This window comes from Nerophis lumbriciformis, linkage group LG08 (assembly GCF_033978685.3).
Source record: "Nerophis lumbriciformis linkage group LG08, RoL_Nlum_v2.1, whole genome shotgun sequence".
Lineage (NCBI taxonomy): Eukaryota > Metazoa > Chordata > Actinopteri > Syngnathiformes > Syngnathidae > Nerophis > Nerophis lumbriciformis.
In genome coordinates, this window is record NC_084555.2 from 11,824,201 (window position 1) to 11,848,659 (window position 24,459).

The 24,459-nt window shown below is 39.1% G+C and overlaps 1 protein-coding gene across 1 annotated transcript; it reads right to left on the bottom strand.

Moving 5' to 3' along the window:
- Positions 1-3,558: 3,558 nt before the first annotated feature.
- Positions 3,559-5,456, bottom strand: htr1d (5-hydroxytryptamine (serotonin) receptor 1D, G protein-coupled). The gene has a single exon (XM_061967936.2). It carries the CDS (start codon positions 5,454-5,456, stop codon positions 4,302-4,304), a length of 1,155 nt encoding a protein of 384 aa, XP_061823920.1. The 3' UTR covers positions 3,559-4,301.
- Positions 5,457-24,459: the final 19,003 nt, after the last annotated feature.

Here is a 24,459-nt window from a genome sequence, read left to right on the forward strand (position 1 = left end):
CTCATTGTCATCCCACTGGGTTGAGTTTTTCCTTGCCTTGATGTGGGATCTGAACCGAGGATGTCGTTGTGACTTGTGCAGCCCTTTGAGACACTTGTGATTTAGGGCTATATAAATAAACATTGATTGATTGATTGAATTGTATTTAAAATTCAATGTCATTGCAAGGTTTTTTAGGAAATTAAAGTCAGTGATTTTTTTTTTTTTTTTGCATACAACCTCATTTTTTTCAAGCTGCTGCACCTCCCCTGATGTGCTCTGGTGCTACAGTATTTAAAAAAAAATTGTTTTGTACATTCTATTACAATTCAGTCTTATCTCATCGCAAAAATCTAATATTTTTTTGTATTTCTTAAAGCTTTCATAAAATTATAAGTCCCATTTTTTCTTTACTTTTTCAAGCTGCTGAGCCTCTCGATGTGCTCTCATGCCTCAGTTTGCTATTATTATTCAAATCTCATTACAAGCTTTTTCAGGAAACTGTTTTTTTTTTCAAGCTGCTGTGCCTCCTTTGATTTACTTTGTTGCTTTTTATAGATTTTTTTTTAAATGTATAATTATGTTTTACATTTTATCTAAAATATATTCCCATTGCAAGCATTTCATGAAATTCAAGCCAACATTTTTCTCTCATTCGATCTTATTTTTTTCAAGCTGCTGCTCCTCCTTTCTCAGTAAGTGCTCTGTTGATTCACATGTTTAAAAAAAAAAAAAAACAGCTGCATTTGATCACATATTGTGTATCTCGTTGAGTGGATACAGTAAAACCTCCAAAGTCCAAATTTAATATAAATATATCTGCTTGTCCCTTTGCACGTTTTCCAACAATTTGTTGGTAAACAACGATAATAATCGAATGAAGGGGCAATCGTGTAATAATATCATGAAGCGGCCGTCCGAGGGCTTGTGTAACTGTGATGTGACCCACCATAAAAATGAGTTTAACGCCCCTGATCTAAAAAATTAACACCAAGTTTAGCTTTATTTTAAACCTTTCCACTAATTGTAGCAAAACATATAACACAGCCCTAGTTGTAAGTGTCGCTCTGTAAACATCGTCCTCTCTTTACAACATTAACAGTCCTTAGGAGGCGAGCAGATTTACTTTATTATACACTTTCTCTACATGTGTATGAGTTTGAAGTTTTATTTTGGAATAGCTTTGATATGAACCCTTTTTCTAGCTTAAAATTGACTTTACACACTTGCTTTTAGGATCAAAAGGAACCCCCGCTCATTAAAGTGTCATAAGTCATCAATATGTATATATATATTTATTAGTGTTGTCCGTATATCAATATTTTGGTACCGGTACCAAAAATGTCGATACTTTTCGGTACTTTTGTAAATAAAGGGGACCACAAAAAAATTGCATTATTGGCTTTATTTTAATAAAAATAAACCGGTACTTTTCAGAGGCGGTATAGTACCGAATACGATTCATTCGTATCGCGGTCCTATATTAATGCCGGTATACCGTACAACCCTAGTATGTATAAATACATATATATATATATATATATATATATATATATATTTTTTTACGCTTGCAGTATTTTATCAACTTCAGATCAATCTACTTATATAATGTTTTTATTTGTTTTATCTTTTTATGTTTTCTGTCAAAAATACTGTTTTTATTGTAATGAGAGAATGCAAATTATACAATATTACTAATAAATTGCAGATTAGAATATTTGCGGTTGGGTGACTACAGCCCTGAATAGGTTGTTAATTCATGACAACATTGATTTTCATAAAGTAGACAATTAGACAAAAACAGGTTATTTTTTTACAAGGCCTACTGAGCTAGAATGAGAGAGAAAAACAATACTTTGAGTTAGAGTTCATAAAAGTATTTTTCAGTGCATCAGGAAAATATTTACAGGGCTACACTTTTTCCATATTTTGTTATGCTACAGCCTTTTCCAAAATGGAATAAATACATTTTTGTCCTCAAAATTCTACTGACAATACTCCATAATGACAATGTGAAAAGTATTTTTTATTTTGCAAATGTATAAAAAATAAGTATTCTCAGCCTTTGCTCAATACACTGTTGATGCACCTTTGGCAAAAATTACAGCCTCAATTCACTTTGAATATGATGCCATAAACTTGGCACACCTATCTTTGGGTAGTTTTACCCATTCCTCTTTGCAGAACCTCTCAAGCTCCGTCAGGTTGGATGGGAAGTGTTGGTTTTCATCCAGGATGTCTCTGTACATTGCTGCATTCATCTTAGTCTAGTCAGAGATGTGACGAAGAACCCGATGGTCACTTTGTCAGAGCTACAGCATTCCTCTCTGGAGAGAGGAGAACCTTCCAGAAGGACAACCATCTCTGCAACAATCCACCAATCAGGTCCGTATGGTATAGTGGCCAGACAGAAGCCATTCCTTCGTAAAGCATTTGCCAATATGTACCTTTAAGACTCTCAGACCATGAGATACAAAATTCTCTGGATGGTTTTCAGTGGCAGGAACTCGGAGACCAGTCAGGATAGAGGGAAAGATGAATGCAGCAATGTACAGACACATCCTGGATGAAAACCCACGTTTCCCATCCAACCTGATGTAGCTTGAGAGGTGCTGCAAAGAGGAATGGGCAAAACTGCCCAAAGATAGGTGTGCCAATCTTTTGGCATCGTATTAAAAAAAACTTGAGGCTGTAATTGCTGCCAAAGGTGCATCAACAAAGTATTGCGCAAAGGCTGTAAATACTTATGTACATGTGATTTTTTTAATGTATTTTTTTCATACATTTGTAAAATCTAAAAAAAAAAAATCACATTGTCATTGTGGTGTATTGTGTGTCGAATTTTTTATTTATGTAATTTTGGAAAAAGGCTGTAACATAACAAAATGTGAAAAAAGTGAAGCACTGTAAATACTTTTTATGGATACACTGCAAATATATATATATATATATATATATATATACAATATATATATATATATATATATATATATAAATATCTGCAATAATATATATATATATATATATATAAATATCTGCAATAATATATATATATATATATATATTTATATATATATATATATTATTGCATATATATATATATATATATATATATATATATATATATATATATATATATATATATACATATATATATATTATTGCAGATATATATATATATATATATATATATTATTGTAGATACGTATATATATATATATATATATATATAAATATCTGCAATAATATATATATATATATATATATATATATATATATCTGCAATAATATATATATATATATATATATATATATTATTGCATATATATATATATATATATACATATATATATATATATTATTGCAGATATATATATATATATATATATATTATTGTAGATACGTATATATATATATATATATATATATATATATATATATATTATTGCAGATATTTATATATATATATATATTATTGCAGATATTTATATATATATATATATATATATATATATATATATATATATATATATATATATATATATATATATATATATATATATATATATTTGCCTAAGATCATTGCCTAAGATAATTTTTCTTGTATTTCGGCGGTTTAATGGCTGTTTGACTCGTTTCTGCTTATCAAAGCTCCGAGAATTATGCATCAGGTTTTTCTGGCACCTTATGATGGTTAAGGGGTTGCAATTACATTAAAACCATATTTTCTTGTTTTTCATTTGGCAAAAAATGAGATTCATTTGGTTTTCATGGAAAATGCAGAGTAAATATACAGTAATTACAGTCTGTTAAAAAACACAAGTTATAATGGGAGTCAATTGGGCCGAAAGAGTTCTTAAGAGAAGGTGTGTATACTTTGTATCCTTTCCTAACAATGGTGCAATCAACAACACAATGCGATTGTATTAAAAAAAAACAACAACAACAAAAAAACTCCCCGACAAACCGTCAAACTGAACAGTCATGTCACATAATGCCTGTTTTGGGCCCTAGGGGAGCGCAGGGTTAGAACAAGTCAAGTAGCGCCACTGACTGCAAATAAAATATTTGACTTTGGAGATTTCATTGTACAGTCAATCAAAAAGAAGTCAACAGTGTTTTTTTTCTTCTGCGCCTCAGCTGCCGTCCTTTGGCGCCTAACGCTGGAAAAATGTCTGCATGAGCTAATGGAAAGTATTTTTAGGTGAGTGCAAGTCTTATCTTTCAGCATGCATGTTTTTGAGGACAAAGGAGGTATGGCACTGAGCTGGTCCACGTAAAAACTAAAAAGCATCTTCACTATCTTCTATCAGTCGGCTCTTTCAGGAGAAGCGTCTGAACTTCATAAGTTTCTGGAAGGCCTGCTTAAACTCGTCGTTGAAGGCGGTGTAGATCACCGGGTTGATCAGCGAGTTGAGGTACCCCAGCCAGGTAAAGACGTCAAAAAGCACGGGGTGGGACCAGCACTCTAAGCAAATGGCGGTGACCAGCGTGAACACGAAGAACGGCAGCCAGCAGACGATGAAAGCTCCCAGGATGATGCCCAGAGTCTTGGTGGCTTTCCTCTCTCGTGCCGCGCACAAGCGCTTTCTCTCCAGGACACTGTCCGCCAGCTTCACCTTCACGCTGTTCATGAAGAGCGGCGACCCCCCGCCGCCTTCGGGCTTCCCCGCGCCGGAGGAATGCAGGTGCGCCTCCTGGTTGGTGGTCGAATTGAGGGAGCAGAGAGACGAGCCTGCCGAGGTCTGAATGAGCTGCGCCGTGGTAAAGCGTTTCCCGGACGACGTCGGCATCTTAAAGATGCGGGAGCGGGCGGCGACGTATATCCGCCCGTAGAGGATGATGAGGAGCACCGTGGGGACGTAGAAGGCTCCAAAAGTGGAGTAGAGGGTGTACGAGATCTGATCCGTGTTCACCATACACTCCGTCAGCTCCTCGTGGGCTTTGGCCTGCCGCCAGAAGAGCGGAGGCATGGAAATGGATATGGAGATCACCCACACCACGGCGACCATCACCGCCGCCCGCCGCATGGTGCGCCGCTTGGAGTACTCCAGCGCGTCCGTGATGGCCCAGTAGCGGTCCAGGGCGATGACGCACAAGTGGAGGATGGACGCCGTGCAGAAGGTGATGTCGGACGACAGCCAGATGTCGCAGACAATCTGCCCCAGCGACCAGGTCTTGCTCACGGTGTACAGGATGCTGATGGGCATCACCAAGATGGACACCAACAGGTCGGTGACCGCCAGCGAGCCGATCAGGAAGTTGGCGGGCGTGTGCAGCTTCCTGGTGAGGAAGATGGTGGCGATGACAAAGGCGTTGGACAGCACCGTGGCCAAGGTGACCACGCCCAGGAGCGCCGACAGAGATATCTGGAGGCCCAGGAGCGTGGCGCCGCTCCAGTAGGGCGTCGCCGTCGGATCGGGACTGTCTGTGAAGTTGCCGGTGAAGTAGTCCAGGGAGATGTTGTCCATCTCCATCTTTTTTTGGTGATCCTCTTCACTGAAGCACACCCAGGAGCCACGCCTCGGAGACAGCTGGGGCGTTATTCCCCTTCAGTCCCCATGCCGTCTTCATACCAACCATAATCCCATCATTCGGGCTCCCGGCTAATGGCGCTGTAACCGAAGCCGACTTATTTGTCCAATGCAGTTTTCAAGCATCGATCGGCCCCCGGCTTGTGCGGAGAGATGAATTCTAATTTGTATTCAGCTTATGTCAGACGGGCACTTTTGTTCTTCTTTCTCTCCACTCCTATTATCTCATCTCCAAGCAGCCGGGCGGCAAACAACCCCTCGACACCAAACCTTCCTATCTATCAAACGCTTTAATGGGCTCAGCCGTGCCTTATTGGAAGGCGACGATGACGAGGGCAGATATAAGGGTCGGCTGGGCGTCTGTGTGATATCTCTTCTGGGAGTCCACGTGGGGACCGTCACGGTGATGGAATCCAACACAGAGGACGGTCAAAGCTCGGGCCATCCTTCTTGGGGATGGATCTCCTGCACAGACAAGAGAAACATCATTTTTCACTGAATTACTTTCTTATTTTCCACACACAAACAAAAGAAAAACATCACATGACCAACTTGGACCTGTACACATGTAGCTTTGTGACTCAACGCCCACACACACATATTCCTTTATTTACACCCTGCACAGTTGGTGTATGCTCATCTGTAACTGACAAAAGTAGAATTTCGGGATACGGGTTGTTTCTTGGCTAATTTCTAGTCATTACGTTACGCGTCTCCACACCGCCGGACTATAAGCTGAAAAGTTTTCAATCAATCAATCAATCAATGTTTATTTATATAGCCCTAAATCACAAGTGTCTCAAAGGGCTGCACAAGTCACAACAACATCCTCGGTACAGAGCCCACATAAGGACAAGGAAAAACTCACCCCAGTGGGACGTCAATGTGAATGACTATGAGAAACCTTGGAGAGGACCGCATATGTGGGTAACCCCCCCCCCCCCCCCTCTAGGGGAGACCGAATGCAATGGATGTTGAGTGGGTCTGACATAATATTGTGAGAGTTCAGTCCATAGTGGATCCAACATAATAGTATGAGAGTCCAGTCCATAGTGGATCCAACATAATAGTAAGAGTTCAGTCCATAGTGGATCTAACATAATAGTGAGAGTCCAGTCCATAGTGGATCTAACATAATAGTGAGAGTCCAGTCCATAGTGGGGCCAGCAGCGCAGAGATGTTCCCAACCGATGCACAGGCGAGCGGTTTTCAACTCTGCATCTTACACAAAGGCTTTTCTTCGCTAACGGCTAAATTATGGAATGAATTAGGCAAAGAAATCAAACATCCATCCATCCATCCATCTTCTTCCGCTTATCCGAGGTCAGGTCGCGGGGGCAGCAGCCTAAGCAGGGAAACCCAGACTTCCCTCTCCCCAGCCACTTCGTCCAGCTCCTCCCGGGGGATCCCGAGGCGTTCCCAGGCCAGCCGGGAGACATAGTCTTCCCAACGTGTCCTGGGTCTTCCCCGTGGCCTCCTACCGGTCGGACGTGCCCTAAACACCTCCCGAGGGAGGCGATCGGGTGGCATCCTGACCAGATGCCCGAACCACCTCATCTGGCTCCTCTTGATGTGGAGGAGCAACGGCTTTACTTTGAGCTCCCCCTGGATGGCAGAGCTTCTCACCCTATCTCTAAGGGAGAGCCCCGCCACCCGGCGGAGGAAACTCATTTCGGCCGCTTGTACCCGTGATCTTGTCCTTTCGGTCATAACCCAAAGCTCATGACCATAGGTGAGGATGGGAACGTAGATCGACTGGTAAATTGAGAGCTTTGCCTTCCGGCTCAGCTCCTTCTTCACCACAACGGATCGATATAGCGTCCACATTACTGAAGATGCCGCACCGATCCGCCTGTCGATCTCACGATCCACTCTTCCCTCACTCGTGAACAAGACTCCGAGGTACTTGAACTCCTCCACTTGGGGCAGGGTCTCCTCCCCAACCCGAAGATGGCATTCCACCCTTTTCCAGGCAAAAACCATGGACTCGGACTTGGAGGTGCTGATTCTCATCAAATCAAACAATGTACTAAAATGAGCCACTTAAAAAATCGTTCAAACTCAAAGTATAGAATATAGTTGGTTATAGTTTGCTTTGTACATATATTTAGCTATTTGCAAATGCACCAAATCGCTGAATTTTTATATTTTTGATTAAATAAATAAAAGGTTTGTATGTTCTCTATATCCAAAATGATGTATTATTCAAATTGATCTTTTTTGTAACACTGTTAGTGAATGAAGCGCACATTGGTAGTTGTTCCCCATATTTCTACACAATAACTGAGATATGGTAACACTAGTGAGCAGTAGAGAATATGGAGTAATTTTTGGTCTAGAACAGTGGTTCTTAACCTGGGTTCGATCGAACCCTCAGGGGTTCGGCGGAGCCTGCGCCGCGGAGGTCAAGACACACCCAACTCATTGTGTAAATAAAAACTTCTCCCTATCGACGTATTATGGATACCCCCCAAACAATGTTCCCTCGAGTTTTCCATCTGATTTGCAGGTGTGTCATTTGTTGTGAGTTCATGTGTTGGTTTTGTTCTTTGAACAAGGTGATGTTCATGCACGGTTCATTTTGTGCACCAGTAAAAAAAACATATAAGTTTGTCTTGAATTTGAAATGTTTTATTTATTTATTTTTCACTAAAGAAGGGTTCGGTGAATGTGCATATGAAATTGGTGGGGTTCGGTACCTACAATAAGGTTAAGAACCACTGGTCTAGGTTTTGCTTTATTCATTATTGAAGTGTTTCTTGCTACTTTATTTTGTATATTTTTTACATGAGTTTTCCAGTTCATTTTATCATCTATTATTACACCCAAAAATGCGTTTTCTTTTACCCTTTCTATTTGTATTTGTGTTTGACTTTCTCTTCTACTGTTACCAGATAGCATTATTTTAGTTTTTTCTGAGATTCAAAGATAGTCTGTTTTTGTCAGAACATATTTTAAATTTGTTCATTTCTTCTGTTATTATTTGTATTAGCTTCTGTGTGTTCTCTCCTGAACAAAAACGTAGTTGTATCATCCGCATATAATACTAACTTTAAGTCTTTTGTAACTTTACAAATGTTGTTTATACAAAGATTTGACAATTTTGGTCCTAGTATTGATCCTTGAGGTACGCCACAAGATATTTTCAGGTCTGTAAACGTGTGTTCGCCCATCTTCACGTATTTGCTTCCTGTTGGTTAAGTAGCTTCTTACCCAGTTCAAGACCTACCCTCTGATTCCATACCATTCTAATTTGTTCATTAAAATAAAATGATTGATTGTGTCAAATGCTTTTGTTAAGTCCATACATTTATTTTGCTATCTATTGCATTGGTGATCTCTTCCGTTATTTCGGTTAATGCCATCGATGTTGAAATGTTGGCTCTGTATCCGTATTGGTTGTCTGTGGGTGTTTAATTTTTATTTTCTGAATTTTCCAATCTATTGTTAAACAGATTTTCAATAATTTTATAAAATTGTGGAAGTAGAGAAACAGGTCTGTTGTTTGTAAACTGGTGTTTGTCTCCAATTTACAAACAAGAAAACAGGAGACATTAAAGGCCTACTGAAACCCACTACTATCGACCACGCAGTCTGATAGTTTATATATCAATGATGAAATCTTAACATTGCAACACATGCCAATACGGCCGGGTTAGCTTACTAAAGTGCAATTTTAAATTGTGCGCGAAATATCCTGCTGAAAACGTCTCGGTATGATGACGCCTGCGTGTGACGTCACGGATTGTAGAGGACATTTTGGGACAGCATGGTGGCCAGCTATTAAGTCGTCTGTTTTCATCGCAAAATTCCACAGTATTCTGGACATCTGTGTTGGTGAATCTTTTGCAATTTGATCAATGAACAATGGAGACAGCAAAGAAGAAAGCTGTAGGTGGGAAGTGGTGTATTGCAGCAGGTGTTGTGCCGTATAACGCACCCCCGCCGTAGTATGCACCCCTTGACTGTTGTGCCGGATAACACAGCCGGTGTTTCATTGTTTACATTCCCGGAAGATGACAGTCAAGCTTTACCATTGGCCTGTGGAGAACTGGGACAACAGAGACTCTTACCAGGAGGACTTTGAGTTGGATGCACAGACGCGGTACCGTGAGTACGCATGCAGCTGCGGCTTCCAAACATTTGATCGCTTGCCCGTACATGTGTGCCGCTATGTGCATGTTACGTACATAACTTTGGGGACTTTGGGGAAATATATGTGCTGTATGAACTTTGGGGAGGTGAACAGTACTTTGGGCTGTGGGATTGAGTGTGTTGTGCAGGTGTTTGAGTTGTATTGGCGGGTTATATGGACGGGAGGGGGGAAGTGGTTGTTATGCAGGATTAATTTGTGGCATATTAAATATAAGCCTGGTTGTGTTGTGGCTAATAGAGTCTTGTGTTTATTTACTGTTTTAGATATTCCCAGCTGAATATCAGGTCCCACCCGCCTCTCACAGCATCTTCCCTATCTGAATCGCTCCCACTGCCCTCTAGTCCTTCACTCTCACTTTCCTCATCCACAAATCTTTCATCCTCCCTCAAATTAATGGGGAAATCGTCACTTTCTCGGTCCGAATCGCTCTCGCTGATGGTGGCCATGATTGTAAACAATGTGCAGATGTGAGGAGCTCCACAACCTGTGACGTCACGCTACTCGTCTGCTACTTCCGGTACAGGCAAGGCTTTTTTATCAGCGACCAAAAGTTGTGAACTTTATCGTCGATGTTCTCTTCTAAATCCTTTCAGCAAAAATATGGCAATATCGCGAAATGATCAATATGACACATAGAATGGACCTGCTATCCCCGTTTAAATAAGAAAATCGCATTTCAGTAGGCCTTTAAATCAAATAGTTTTTAAGCTCCGCCTTCTCCTTGGCGCTATAGCCCGCCTATCTAAAGGTTGGGCTGATCTGTCTTTGTTTATGGAATAAGCTTCATTCAATAATTTTCTTGTGGGGAAAAAAATCTGGTTATGAATACGTGTTGGAAATACAATGGAGCCCAAAATGAAAATATTGTTACTATTGAAAGGGATTTACTTATTTTTACTCTTGTGTAACAAGAAATGTTAAATAATGGCCTTTGTTATTGGAGTAACTGCATTTTTTTAAATGTACATCTTACTACTGTATTTTTCGGTTCACACAGTGCACCGGATTATAAGGCGTACTGTCGATGAACACGTCTGTTCAGGTGTATTTTCATACAATGATGTCATATTATGATGGGTTTTTTCTACATTTAAAACACTTCCTTGTGGTCTACATAACATGTAATGGTGGCTCTTTAGTCAAAAGGTAATATAGATTATGTTTTAAAGACCGTCTTCAAGACGCTTTTTGACCGTCTCTTTAGGATGGGGGTCTTATTTACGTGCCTCCACTTCGACAGCGTCTTCTCCCCGTCATCTTTATTATACTGGTAGTTTTTAACGCTTCTTCTACGGACATATATAAGTTATAAGTTTAGTTCAATTCAGTTTAGTTTTAGTTTATTTCGAACATGCATACGATACAATGTAATGCATCACACAATTCCAGTTGTTTCATTACAGCACGTCTGAAAAGGAGTAGGAAGAAGTAGAGGTTAAGTAGGAAGAAGCAGAGCTTTTTTATGATACTTTACATTAGAAATGGCAGCAGCAGAGAATGAATGCCCCACAACAAAAGGATAGAGAAAAAGAAGGCGCTTATGGACTATGGCATGGACTAGAATGGTGGGCGCGCGCATATTTTCGGGACTTATGCAGATCCCAAATACACATCAGCAGGTACCAATAAGTAAGAAAACTTGGCTTTGCATAATATAGCGAAACAAAACGCCAGATAATATGTCTCCTAATAGGAGTCATTTTGGGGTCCTTATACAGACACACACACACACCATAAAATACCCGTATGTTGAATGGGTTATGGGTTATACTTGTATAGCGCTTTTCTACCTTTAAGGTACTCAAAGCACTTTGATACTATTTCCACATTCACCCATTCACACACACATTCACACACTGATGGCGGGAGCTGCCATGCAAGGCTCTAACCACGACCCATCAGGAGCAAGGGTGAAGTTCAAGTTTCAAGTTTTCAAGTTTTATTCACAATACCATAGAACAATTACAATTAGAGATGTCCGATAATATCGGCCAATAAATGCGTTAAAATGTAATATCGGAAATTATCGGTATCGGTTTTTTTATTATCGGTATCATTTTTTTTTACATTTTTTTAAATTAAATCAACATAAAAAACACAAGATTCACTTACAATTAGTGCACCAACTCAAAAAACCTTCCTCCCCCATTCACACTCATTCACACTCATTCACACAAAAGGGTTGTTTCTTTCTGTTATTAATATTCTGGTTCCTACATTATATATCAATATATATCAATACAGTCTGCAAGGGATACAGTCCGTAAGCACACATGATTGTGCGTGCTGCTGGTCCACTAATAGTACTAACCTTTAACAGTTAATTTTACTAATTTTCATTAATTACTAGTTTCAATGTAACTGTTTTTAAATTGTTTTACTTTCTTTTTTATTCAAGAAAATGTTTTTAATTTATTTATCTTATTTTATTGTTTTTGTTTTTTTAAAGTACCTTATCTTCACCATACCTGGTTGTCCAAATTAGGCATAATAATGTGTTAATTCCATGACTGTATATATCGGTTGATATCGGTATCGGTAATTAAATAGTTCGACAGTATCGGAATATCGGATATCGGCAAAAAGCCATTATCGGACATCCCTAATTACAATAGTAGTGAATATCATTTAAGGATGGTGGTAAGTGAAAGGGTCCCCGAAATAAGCTAGAAGAAGCTTTTGGCAGGGGGTCCAGAGGACAGTATATAAATGGAATGCTGAAACATGGTGGCAAGCACAAAAAAAAGCTATATGATAAACACAAAATAATAGTACTAAAGCAAGCATACACATACATACATACATTCATTCAACCATGCAAAACCCAACAGTAGTCTGCCCCACATGTGGCATTAGAGATAGGTGGTTAATAGGTAAGATTTCAGTTTCTTTTTGAAGTTGGAGAATGAATACAGCATCCTGAGGCTCTCATCAAACCGGTTCCAGATCTTTGGTCCCCTGCATACAACACTTTGAGCTGTACAAGCCAGTAGACGATGTTTACCTGATATCAAATCTAAGTTACGAGTGTTGTGGGTATGCTGGTGATGATAGATAGGAACCAAGCTACAGAGCCTAAGATTCAGCCTTTGAATGACTTGATAGGTTACACAAGCATTGTGATAAATATTGAACTCTGTCAGTCTTAAGAGATGATAATTATGGAATAGATGTCGAGTACTATTGTCATCTGTATGATGAAAATATTTATACATGTCTTGCTCAAGGACACAACGAAGTTGGTAGAAGGTGGGGATTGAACCAGGTACTCTAAGGTTGCTGGCACGGCCACTCTCCCAACTGCACCACGCTGTCCCCACGTCCTCTGTTGAAGCACAGAACGTCTGACTACGGTAGCCGCAATGCGCCGACAATTTGTAACTTACCAAAGTCGCATTAAAACATTTTGACAGATTTGTGGGAGTAGTGTGTAATGTTCTATATTCTCAATGGAATATCAACACTCTGGTGTTGCTTGCTTGCGGGCACTTGCTAGAATCTTTGATTGAACAGGCGTCAATGTGACAGGATGTAAATTTAGCAGTGACGTGCGGTGAGGTTCATGACTGGTGAGGCACTGACTTCATCACAGTCAGATTTACAAACATATGAACCCTAAAGAGTATCTTATTCACCATTTGATTGGCAGCAGTTAACGGGTTATGTTTAAAAGCTCATACCAGCATTCTTCCCTGCTTGGCACTCAGCATCAAGGGTTGGAATTGGGGGTTAAATCACCAACAATTATTCCCGGGCGCAGCGCCGCTGCTGCCCACTGCTCCCCTCACCTCCCAGGGGGTGAGCAAGGGGATGGATCAAATGCAGAGGACAAATTTCACCACACCTAGTGTGTGTGTGACAATTATTGGTACTTTAACTTAACTTTAACTTTACACATACAAACTGTAGCACACAAAAAAGCACATTTAATAAAAAAAAACGTTATTATGGTCTTACCTTTACTTATAAGTGCGGGAACAGTGGTGTTCGTGTTGGAGGAGTTGTGAATGAATGAAATATGAAATCCGTGCTGCAGTCTGCAGGTGTACCTAATGTTGTGTCCCTGCAGTCGTTCACGGCTCCTCCGGCGCGAGCATTGTTGTTTGTGCACTGTTTGGCTTCTTGTTAAGTGACTTTTTTTGGGTGGATTCGGTCTTGTACGTGGAGGGTTTGGGTGTGGGCTTTGGTTGGTGTGCCGCTCCCGTCGGCGGGTGCAGTCTGCGGCGGAGGTGCAATAACCGGCACCAGGAGGCGGGATTACGCGAGCCTCACACAGTGCGTCTTCGCAGCAGTTTTATGATTGCTCAGCACAAGAAATACGTTACACACATACAGTTGTTGACAAAATACATTGTACATTATATACCTCAGCTAATTAAAACTATAGAAATGTATAATATAATTCATATAGCAATACGATCTCACTGCACAGCACTGAGTGACGTGCCTCAACGGGCTGCTGATCACCGCACCGTCTCTTCTCAGTATTTGAACGGCAAATGTGAAAATTCAGCGATTTTGAATAAAAATAATCTAAAACTGATGAAATTAAATGGAAAATAACTTTATAGTATAATCACTGGATACATATAACAATTTAATTTTTTTTTTTTCTTTTTACATTTTTTTTTCTTTCCATGCCTCCAGTGACTGCACGTCACTGAAATTTAGTTACGAGTAGAATACAGTGATTGTAAGTAGCAAAGTAAGCTCTTGAGTTGTATTACTATGTCATTTTATATTTGCAACTTAAAAATGTTTATTGTTAATGACAACAGTAAAGCACCGTTATTTGTAGAATATGGAGATAATGTTATTGTAATGCCAGCATTAATAAGAGCCATTGTAGTACTGGACGGCTCCAGCAGGGGGCGCGTTGTGCTGGGAGCTATACTAGAGGACACCTGACTTCCTGCTTGCAGTCAATACAGACGTGAGCAGAACAAAGTTGTGTCCTCTATCTGTATACTCAAACATCTTCCTTCTCAGGTACAAGTGTCTTTACGTAAATAGTTTCACCCCCGAGTGTATCTTTATAGTGTTTAAACATGTTTGAAAGAGTATATTTTTTATGATATGTGTCTTTTCAGTCGACATGGCTTTATACATGACCAAGCTAATGCTAAAGCTAATAGCACTGCCGATGACGAAGCAGATGCTAACTGCATCAACAGTGTTAAATATATAGAAAGGTACTGTGCGTAGTTAATTATTAATCTGTGTATATTGCTGATGAAATGTGTATTTACTACAGTTTTTGGAACTAATTCAGTGTAGTTTGTTTAATCTTAAGGAATGATAAGTGACTTTTGTTACTAAAACAATATAGGCTCACTGTAGTGGGTGAACCTTTGTATTTACTTGTTGAGACATCTTACAGTTTCTGGAACTAATTCAGTGTAGTTTGTTTAATCTTAAGGAGTGATAAGTGACTTTTGTTACTAAAACAATATAGACTTACTGTAGTGGGTGAACCTTACTTGTTGAGACATCTTCAAATACTGTTACCCTAAGGCAGGGGTCAGCAACCCACGGCTCTAGAGCCGCATCTGTAGCGCCGCCCTAGTGGCTCTCTGGAGCTTTTTCAAAAATGTATGAAAAATTGTTTTAATATGGTTTCCGTAGAAGGACAAACATGACGCAAACCTCCCTAATTGTTATAAAGCACACTGTTTATATTAAACATGCCTCACTGATTCGAGTATTTGGCGAGCGCCATTTTGTCCTACTAATTTTGGCGGTCCTTGAACTTATCGTAGTTTGTTTACATATATAACTTTCTCCGACTTTCTAGGACGTGTTTTATGCCACTTCTTTTTCTGTCTCATTTTGTCCACCAAACTTTTAACGTTGTGCATGAATGCACAAAGGTGAATTTTGTTGATGTTATTGACTTGTGTGGAGTGCTAATCAGACATATTTGGTCACTGCATGACTGCAAGCTAATCGATGCTAACATGCTATTTAGGCTAGCTATATGTACATATTGCATCATTATGCCTCGTTTGTAGGTATATTTGAGGTCATTTAGTTTCCTTTAAGTCATCTTAATTCAATTTGTATCTCATGACACACTATCTGTATGTAATATGGCTTTTAATTTTTTGCAGCTCCAGACAGATTTGTTTTTGTATTTTTGGTCCAATATGGCTCTTTCAACATTTTGGGTTGCCGACCCCTGCACTAAGGTAAAGTCTATTAGTGCAAAGAACAGGAAAACCTACTCGATTATTTGAATGTAAAATCCGTATGATAATACTGTAGTGCATTTTATGTTTGTTACAATACTGTGTACTTGTACATGTTTGGTGTTTGATTTGTTGGCAGTCAATACAGACGTGAGCAGAACGAAGTTGTGTCCTCGTATCTGTATACTCAAACATCTCCCTTCTCAGGGTGATTACATCAACATGCAGTCCACACGTATCTCTTATGTGTCACTGCTATCCATTGTTCAGACTTATTACACCATGTGTAATAGGTTAGGGGACGGCGTGGCGCAGTGGTAGAGTGGCTGTGCGCAACCCAAGGGTCCCTGGTTCAATCCCCACCTAGTACCAACCTCGTCATGTCCGTTGTGTCCCGAGCAAGACACTTCACCCTTGCTCCTGATGGGTGCTGGTTAGCGCCTTGCATGGCAGCTCCCTCCATCAGTGTGTGAATGTGTGTGTCAATGGGTAAATGTGGAAGTAGTGTCAAAGCGCTTTGAGTACCTTGAAGGTAGAAAAGCGCTATACAAGTACAACCCATTTATCATTAATTTATTTATGTACCAAATAAAATTGCTTCGAGGTCAGTAAGCACAACTAGCATTAAGGCGCACTGTCGATTTTTGAGAAAATAAAAGGATTTTAAGTGCGTCTTACAGTCCGAAAAATAAGGTAACGATTTCGTTTGATACTTTTTTAGAATGAATTGTCTTGACATTTGAGAAGCATCCCGGAACGTTGTCGACCGATAAGATGACGCGTTTACACATCCGTCAAGCAAAGAGCTTATCTCCTCTGGTCTGGTTTACAAGACAATGAGATAATGAGACTCGTAATGAATGGAGGAGAGGAAAAGATTTCCAATCAAGGACAGGCCCTGCCCTAAATTGGGCTGCACACTGTTTGCGCGGAATATATTAGATCCTCCATCTGGCTTCGAAAATTTAATGAAAGAAGGCAGAGCCCCAACCAGCAAGTTCCTACAACGACCGGGCAAAAGTAAAGCAGATGATAAGACATATACTCTAAGTCAGACTCCATTTATAAATCATATCTAGTTCACTCCTCTACTCAGACTTGGCTCAAATCCCACATACACTGTTCAGATATGTGTTTGTGCAGCATGGGGTCAACCTCCATACAACCCTCTGACCCCGGCGGGACCTGCAAACACATTACGGCCCCCTGCTGGTAGGAAGCTAATTGAATCAACTCAGGAGAGAGCGTCTGTCAGCGCTTGTCTGCCGTTTACTCAACCCAGCACTCAACGCTTGCCTGGTAAGGATGTAATAAGTGTGTGTGCGTGTGTGTGTGGGGGGGCTTGTTTGTGTGCGGGGAGTGAACGTCGAAAAGGAAGACAATTGATACTGACGTTGGGACAAATGGATGAGGACTTAATGCGAGTCAAGGGACCCTTTGAAGATGAACAATTAGGTAATTACTAACAATTCCCAATTGGTGTGTCATCATTTAAAACCGAGGCAATAGGCTAACGCTGGTCAAAGATCCTCCTCTGTGCTCTGTCAATGGAGGCACAGCAAAAATGGTCGTCAGGGATCCTCCATATGTGTTCTGCTGTCACTCAGTGTTGACATCAGTACAAACCGCATGTCAAAGATCCTCACTGCTGTTTTTTTTTTCAAGACCGACTGCAAAAATAGTAGTCCAAGATCCTCTTTATAAAAGGAGTGTACTGCTCTCTTTTTAAAAACCTATTTCAAAAATGCTAGTCAAAGATCCTCTAATTGAGAAGAGCGCAATATGTTGTTTTAAGGACCTAATGGAAAAATGCTAGTCCAAGATCTTCTACATGACAGGGGTGAACTGCCGTGTTTTTTTTAAAGACCAACTGCTAATAAACGTTAGTCAAAGATTCTCTATATGGTGGATACACAGTTCTGTTTTTTGAAAGACATATTGCAAAAATGTTATTCAAAGATCCTCTGCATGGCAGGAGTGCACTTCTGTTTTTTTAGGGGCCTACTACAAAAATGCTGGTCAAAGATCCTCTAATTGAGAGGAGCACAATATGTTGTTTTAAGGACCTAATGGAAAAATGCTAGTCCAAGATCCTCTTTATGACAGGGGTGAACTGTTGTGTTTTTTAAAGACCAACTGCAAAAAGCGCTAGTCAAAGATTCTCTATATGGTGGATACACAGTGCTGTTTTTTGAAGGAAATATTGCAAAAATGTTATTCAAAGATCCTCTGCATGACAGGAGCGCACTTCTGTTTTTTTAGGGACCTACTACAAAAATGCTAGTCAAAGATCCTCTAATTTAGAGGAGCGCAATATGTTGTTTTAAGGACCTAATGGAAAAATGCTAGTCCAAGATCCTCTACATGACAGGGGTGAACTGCCATGTTTTTTAAAGACCAACTGCAAAAAACGCTAGTCCAAGATCCTCTATATGGTGGATACACAGTGCTGTTTTTTGAAGGTCATATTGCAAACATGTTATTCAAAGATCCTCTATATGACAGGAGCGCACTGCTGTTTTTTTAGGGGCCTACTACAAAAATGCTAGTCAAAGATCCTCTAATTGAGAGGAGCACAATATGTTGTTTTAAAGACCTAATGGAAAAATGGTAGTCCAAGATCCCCTTTATGACAGGGGTGAACTGCCGTGTTTTTTAAAGACCAACTGCAAAAAACGCTAGTCAAAGATTCTCTATATGGTGGATACACAGTGCTGTTTTTTGAAGGACATATTGCACAAATGTTATTCAAAGATCCTCTACATAACAGGAGCGCTCTGCTGTTTTTTTAGGGACCTACTGCAAACATGCTAGTCAAAGATCCTCTAATTGAGAAGAGCGCAATATGTTGTTTTAAGGACCTAATGAAAAAATGCAAGTCCAAGTATATCTTCATGACAGGGGTGAACTGCCGTGTTTTTTAAAGACCAACTGCAAAAAACGCTAGTCCAAGATTCTCTATATGGTGGGTACACTGTGCTGTTATTTGAAGGACATATTGCAAACATGTTATTCAAAGATCCTCTATATGACAGAAGTGCGCTGCTGTTTTTTTAGGGGCCTACTACAAAATTGCTAGTCAAAGATCCTCTAATTGAGAGGAGCACAATATGTTGTTTTAAGGACCTAATGGAAAAATGCTAGTCCAAGATCCTCTACATGACAGGGGTGAACTGCCGTGTTTTTAAAGACCAACTGCAAAAAACGCTAGTCAAAGATCCTCTAATTGAGAGGAGCGCAATATGTTGTTTTAAGGACCTAATGGAAAAATGCTAGTCCAAGATCTTCTACATGACAGGGGTGAACTGCCGTGTTTTTTTTAAAGACCAACTGCTAATAAACGTTAGTCAAAGATTCTCTATATGGTGGATACACAGTTCTGTTTTTTGAAAGACATATTGCAAAAATGTTATTCAAAGATCCTCTGCATGGCAGGAGTGCACTTCTGTTTTTTTAGGGGCCTACTACAAAAATGCTAGTCAAAGATCCTCTAATTGAGAGGAGCACAATATGTTGTTTTAAGGACCTAATGGAAAAATGCTAGTCCAAGATCCTCTTTATGACAGGGGTGAACTGTTGTGTTTTTTAAAGACCAACTGCAAAAAGCGCTAGTCAAAGATTCTCTATATGGTGGATACACAGTGCTGTTTTTTGAAGGAAATATTGCAAAAATGTTATTCAAAGATCCTCTGCATGACAGGAGCGCACTTCTGTTTTTTTAGGGACCTACTACAAAAATGCTAGTCAAAGATCCTCTAATTTAGAGGAGCGCAATATGTTGTTTTAAGGACCTAATGGAAAAATGCTAGTCCAAGATCCTCTACATGACAGGGGTGAACTGCCATGTTTTTTAAAGACCAACTGCAAAAAACGCTAGTCCAAGATCCTCTATATGGTGGATACACAGTGCTGTTTTTTGAAGGTCATATTGCAAACATGTTATTCAAAGATCCTCTATATGACAGGAGCGCACTGCTGTTTTTTTAGGGGCCTACTACAAAAATGCTAGTCAAAGATCCTCTAATTGAGAGGAGCACAATATGTTGTTTTAAGGACCTAATGAAAAAATGCAAGTCCAAGTATATCTTCATGACAGGGGTGAACTGCCGTGTTTTTTAAAGACCAACTGCAAAAAACGCTAGTCCAAGATTCTCTATATGGTGGATACACTGTGCTGTTTTTTGAAGGACATATTGCAAACATGTTATTCAAAGATCCTCTATATGACAGAAGTGCGCTGCTGTTTTTTTAGGGGCCTACTACAAAATTGCTAGTCAAAGATCCTCTAATTGAGAGGAGCACAATATGTTGTTTTAAGGACCTAATGGAAAAATGCTAGTCCAAGATCCTCTACATGACAGGGGTGAACTGCCGTGTTTTTAAAGACCAACTGCAAAAAACGCTAGTCAAAGATTCTCTATATGGTGGATACACAGTGCTGTTTTTTTAAAGGACATATTGAAAAAATGTATACAAAGATCCTCTACATAACAGTAGCGCACTGCTGTTTTTTTTAGGGACCTACTACAAAAATGTTAGTCAAAGATCCTCTAATTGAGAGGAATGCAATATGTTGTTTTAAGGACCTAACGGAAAAATGCGAGTCCAAGATCCTCTACATGACAGGGGTGAACTGCTGTGTTTTTTTAAAGACCAACTGCTAAAAAAAAACGCTAGTCAAAGATTCTCTATATGTTGGATACACAGTGCTGTTTTTTGAAGGACATATTGCAAACATGTTATTCAAAGATCCTCTACATGACAGGAGTGCGCTGCTGTTTTTTTAGGGACCTACTACAAAAATGCTAGTCAAAGATCCTCTAATTTATCTTTGAAAAATTAATCCTCCCAACCGCGCCACACTGTCCCCTAATTAAATCAACATAAAAAACACAAGATACACTTAAAATTAGTGCACCAACCCAAAAAACCTTCCTCCCCCATTTACACTCATTCACACTCATTCACACAAAAGGGTTGTTTCTTTCTGTTATTAATATTGTGGTTCCTACATTATATATCAATATAGATCAATACAGTCTGCAGGGATACAGTCCGTAAGCACACATGATTGTATTTTTTTATGACAAAAAAAAATAAATAAAATAAAATAAATAAATACAAATAAATTAAAAAAAATCTGGTCAAAGATCCTCTATATAACAGGAGTACACTGCTCTTCTTTTAAAGCCTTTTTGCAAAAATTCAAGCCAAAGATCCTGTATATTACAGGAGCGCACTGCTGGTTTTTGAAGGACTTACTACAAACATTCTAGTCAAAGATCCTCTATATGACAGGGGCACGCTGCTGTTTTTTTAAGAACCTAATCCAGAAATCCTAGTAAAATATGCTCTATATCACTGGAGTGCACTGCTATTTTTTTAAGAAGTACTATAAAAAATGTGTGTCAAATATGACAGGAGCGCATTGCTGTTTTTAAAAGACCTACTACAAAAATTCTAGTCTAAGATTGTCTATATAACAGGAGTACACTGCTCTTCTTTTAAAAGCCAACTATATGTTTTTGGTTTTTGTTTTGTTTTGTCATAAAAAAATACAATCATGTGTGCTTACGGACTGTATCCCTGCAGACTGTATTGATCTATATTGATATATAATGTAGGAACCAGAATATTAATAACAGAAAGAAACAACCCTTTGGTGTGAATGAGTGTGAGGGAGGTTTTTTTGGGTTGGTGCACTAATTGTAAGTGTATCTTGTGTTTTTGATGTTGATTTAATAAAAAAAAATATATATAAAAAAAATATATATATATTTTTTTACATTTCTTGTGCGGCCCGGTACCAATCGATTCACGGACCGGTACCAACCGGTGGTTGGGGACCACTGTTGTATATGACAGGAGCGCACTGCTTTTTTTTTAAAGGACCTACTACAAACATTTTTTTGTCAAAGATCCTTTACATAACAGGAGTGCACTGCTGTTTTTAAGCACCAACTACAAAAATTATAGTCAAAGATCATCCTAATGACATGACAGGAATGCACTGCTGTTTTTTTTTTTAAGATGGACTGCAAAAATGCTTGTCAGAGATCCTCTATATGACAGGAGTGCACTGCGTTTTTGTTTTTTTTGTAAAGATGGACATCAAATATTCGTGTGAATGATCCTCTATATGACAAGAGCGCACAGCTGTTTTTATTAATATGTAATAAAAAATTCTGGTCAAAGATCTTCTATATAACAGGAGTACACTGCTCTTCTTTTAAAGCCTTATTGCAAACATTCTAGTCAAAGATCCTCTATATGACAGGAGCGCACTACTGTTTTTTGAAGGACTTACTACAAACATTCTAGTCAAAGATTCTCTATATGACAGGGGCACACTGCTGTTTTTCTAAGAACCTAATACAAACATTCTAGTAAAATATCCTCTTATCACAGGAGTGCACTGCTATTTTTTTAAGAAGTACTACAAAACATGCGTGTCAAATATGACAGGAGCGCATTGCTGTTTTTAAAAGACCTACTGCAAAAATTCTAGTCAAAGATCCTCTATAAAACAGGAGTACACTGCTCTTCTTTTGAAGCCCAACTGCAAAGATTTAGTCAAAGATCCTTTATATGACAGGAGTGCACTGCTGTTTTTTTAAAGACCCTCTACAAAAACATTTTTTTTTTTTAGATGTACCGCAAATATACTTGTCAAAGTTCCTCCACTGTGCACTTGCAGTACAAAGGTGCAAGTCAGAGATCCTATATATGACAGGAGCGCTGTGTTAAGACAGTAGCAATCTTCAGCGCATTAAGTAAATATAAATGGCGTGACGATTAAAATTAGGCGCATAAATATCCAGTGCTAACAATCCAGATGCAATAAAAAAATCATGTTGCTAATGTCAAAACATTAAAAGTAACGGGTTAACTTCTTTTTACACTTGTATGACAACAAAGCAAACTGGTGCGATGAATGAAGCACATCTTTCTTCAGTGAGTCGCCATTTAACATTTTTTTTATGACAGTGTAAAAATGTCACAGTTGATAAAGGATTTTTTGGGGATGCGGACAGTTTGGAAGAGATTATTTCACTTTAAAAGTGACCTACATGATGAGCCAAAAAAAAGTTTTAGAAAACAAACAAAAATCACCTTCAATGTTCTTGCCAAATCCCTACTGGGCGAAGCATTGGAAGTGAACGTGAAACACTGCCAAGTAGCTGCAGGAATAAAGGTTATGCAAAGTCACCATTTTTGTTTGTTTTTTGTTTTTTTGTTTGTTTTTTGTTTTTTACGCGCAAGCCGAGCGTCGGAGCGTGGCTTTACGAGCCAAAGTCACCAGATGTCCATCTTTAACACTTCATTTGGGGCAAGTGTCGCGACACAAAATAATATTGATTGTAGTGTTTTGTCCAGAAAAGCTAAATAATAAATGTGTGCGAGAATGAAAATATGAAATATAGATAAAGCCTTAAGATAACGTCATACGTGCGTGTGTGTGTGTGTGTGTGTGTGTGTGTGTGTGTGTAGCCTAAAGGTTAAACAAACAATTGGGGGTTAGCATATTATCATCCCGACAAGCCTACAATGCAAAACAATGCTTGTAATCAATATTTCATTTAGAAGGGCATGAATTATTTAATTTTTTTTAATGAGCCGGGGGGAACTTTTGGTACCCGTGATGTTTGCAGGTGCCCGGGAGCACTGAGAGTAGGTGTTCCTCTCGGGGTCCGTGGGTGTGCACATGCACGCACCATCTGCACCACCCTCCAACCGTCCTCCTACGCACACATGCAAATGCGAGTGCAAGAAAAAAGGCTTCTTTTTTTTCTCTCCCTCTTTTATTGTTATTTTTTTCCACACTTAGAAGGCTCTAATGTGTAGCTGGTGCCAACCCAAACATGGGACTAGAGTTGTATGGCGCGGTACTAATGAATTAAAAAAAAGGTACGATACTGCCTTTAAAAAATACCGGTATTTATTTTCATCTGCATAAGTTGCTGGTAATATATGCCGAGGCGCATGTTGAGTTTACTTTAAGGGTACACGGAGCGCATTATGGAGGTATGTTGGCTTCAAATCAAGTGATAAAGGTGAAGCTATAAACACTGAAAGCAGTGATGGCAAAGGTGATGGCAATTCTGAGGGCCCACAGCTCGCTAGGGCCCACACATAGCACCCAGTAGCCTCTGACAAAATGATTATGCATACACTAAACTAATATATATTCATACGAATGAACCTGAACTAAAACAAAGACACATGTCATACAATATTCTAAATGTTTTATTTCATTACCACCTTTGGCCCGTTATGAAAAAATGGTTTGGTCCACACTAGTGTTGTCCCCTAAATATAGGGGACCACAAAAAATTGCATTATTGACTTAATTTCAGCAACAAATCTTAAAGTACATTAAACATATGTTTCTTATTGCAAGTTTGTCCTTAAATAAAATAGTGAACATACAAGACAACTTGTCTTTTAGTAGTAAGTAAGCAAACAAAGGCTCCTAATTAGTCTGCTGACATATGCATAACATATTGGGTCATTTATCATTCTATTATTTTGTCAACATTATTAAGGACAATTGGTAGAAAATGAATTATTAATCTACTTGTTCATTTACTGTTAATATCTG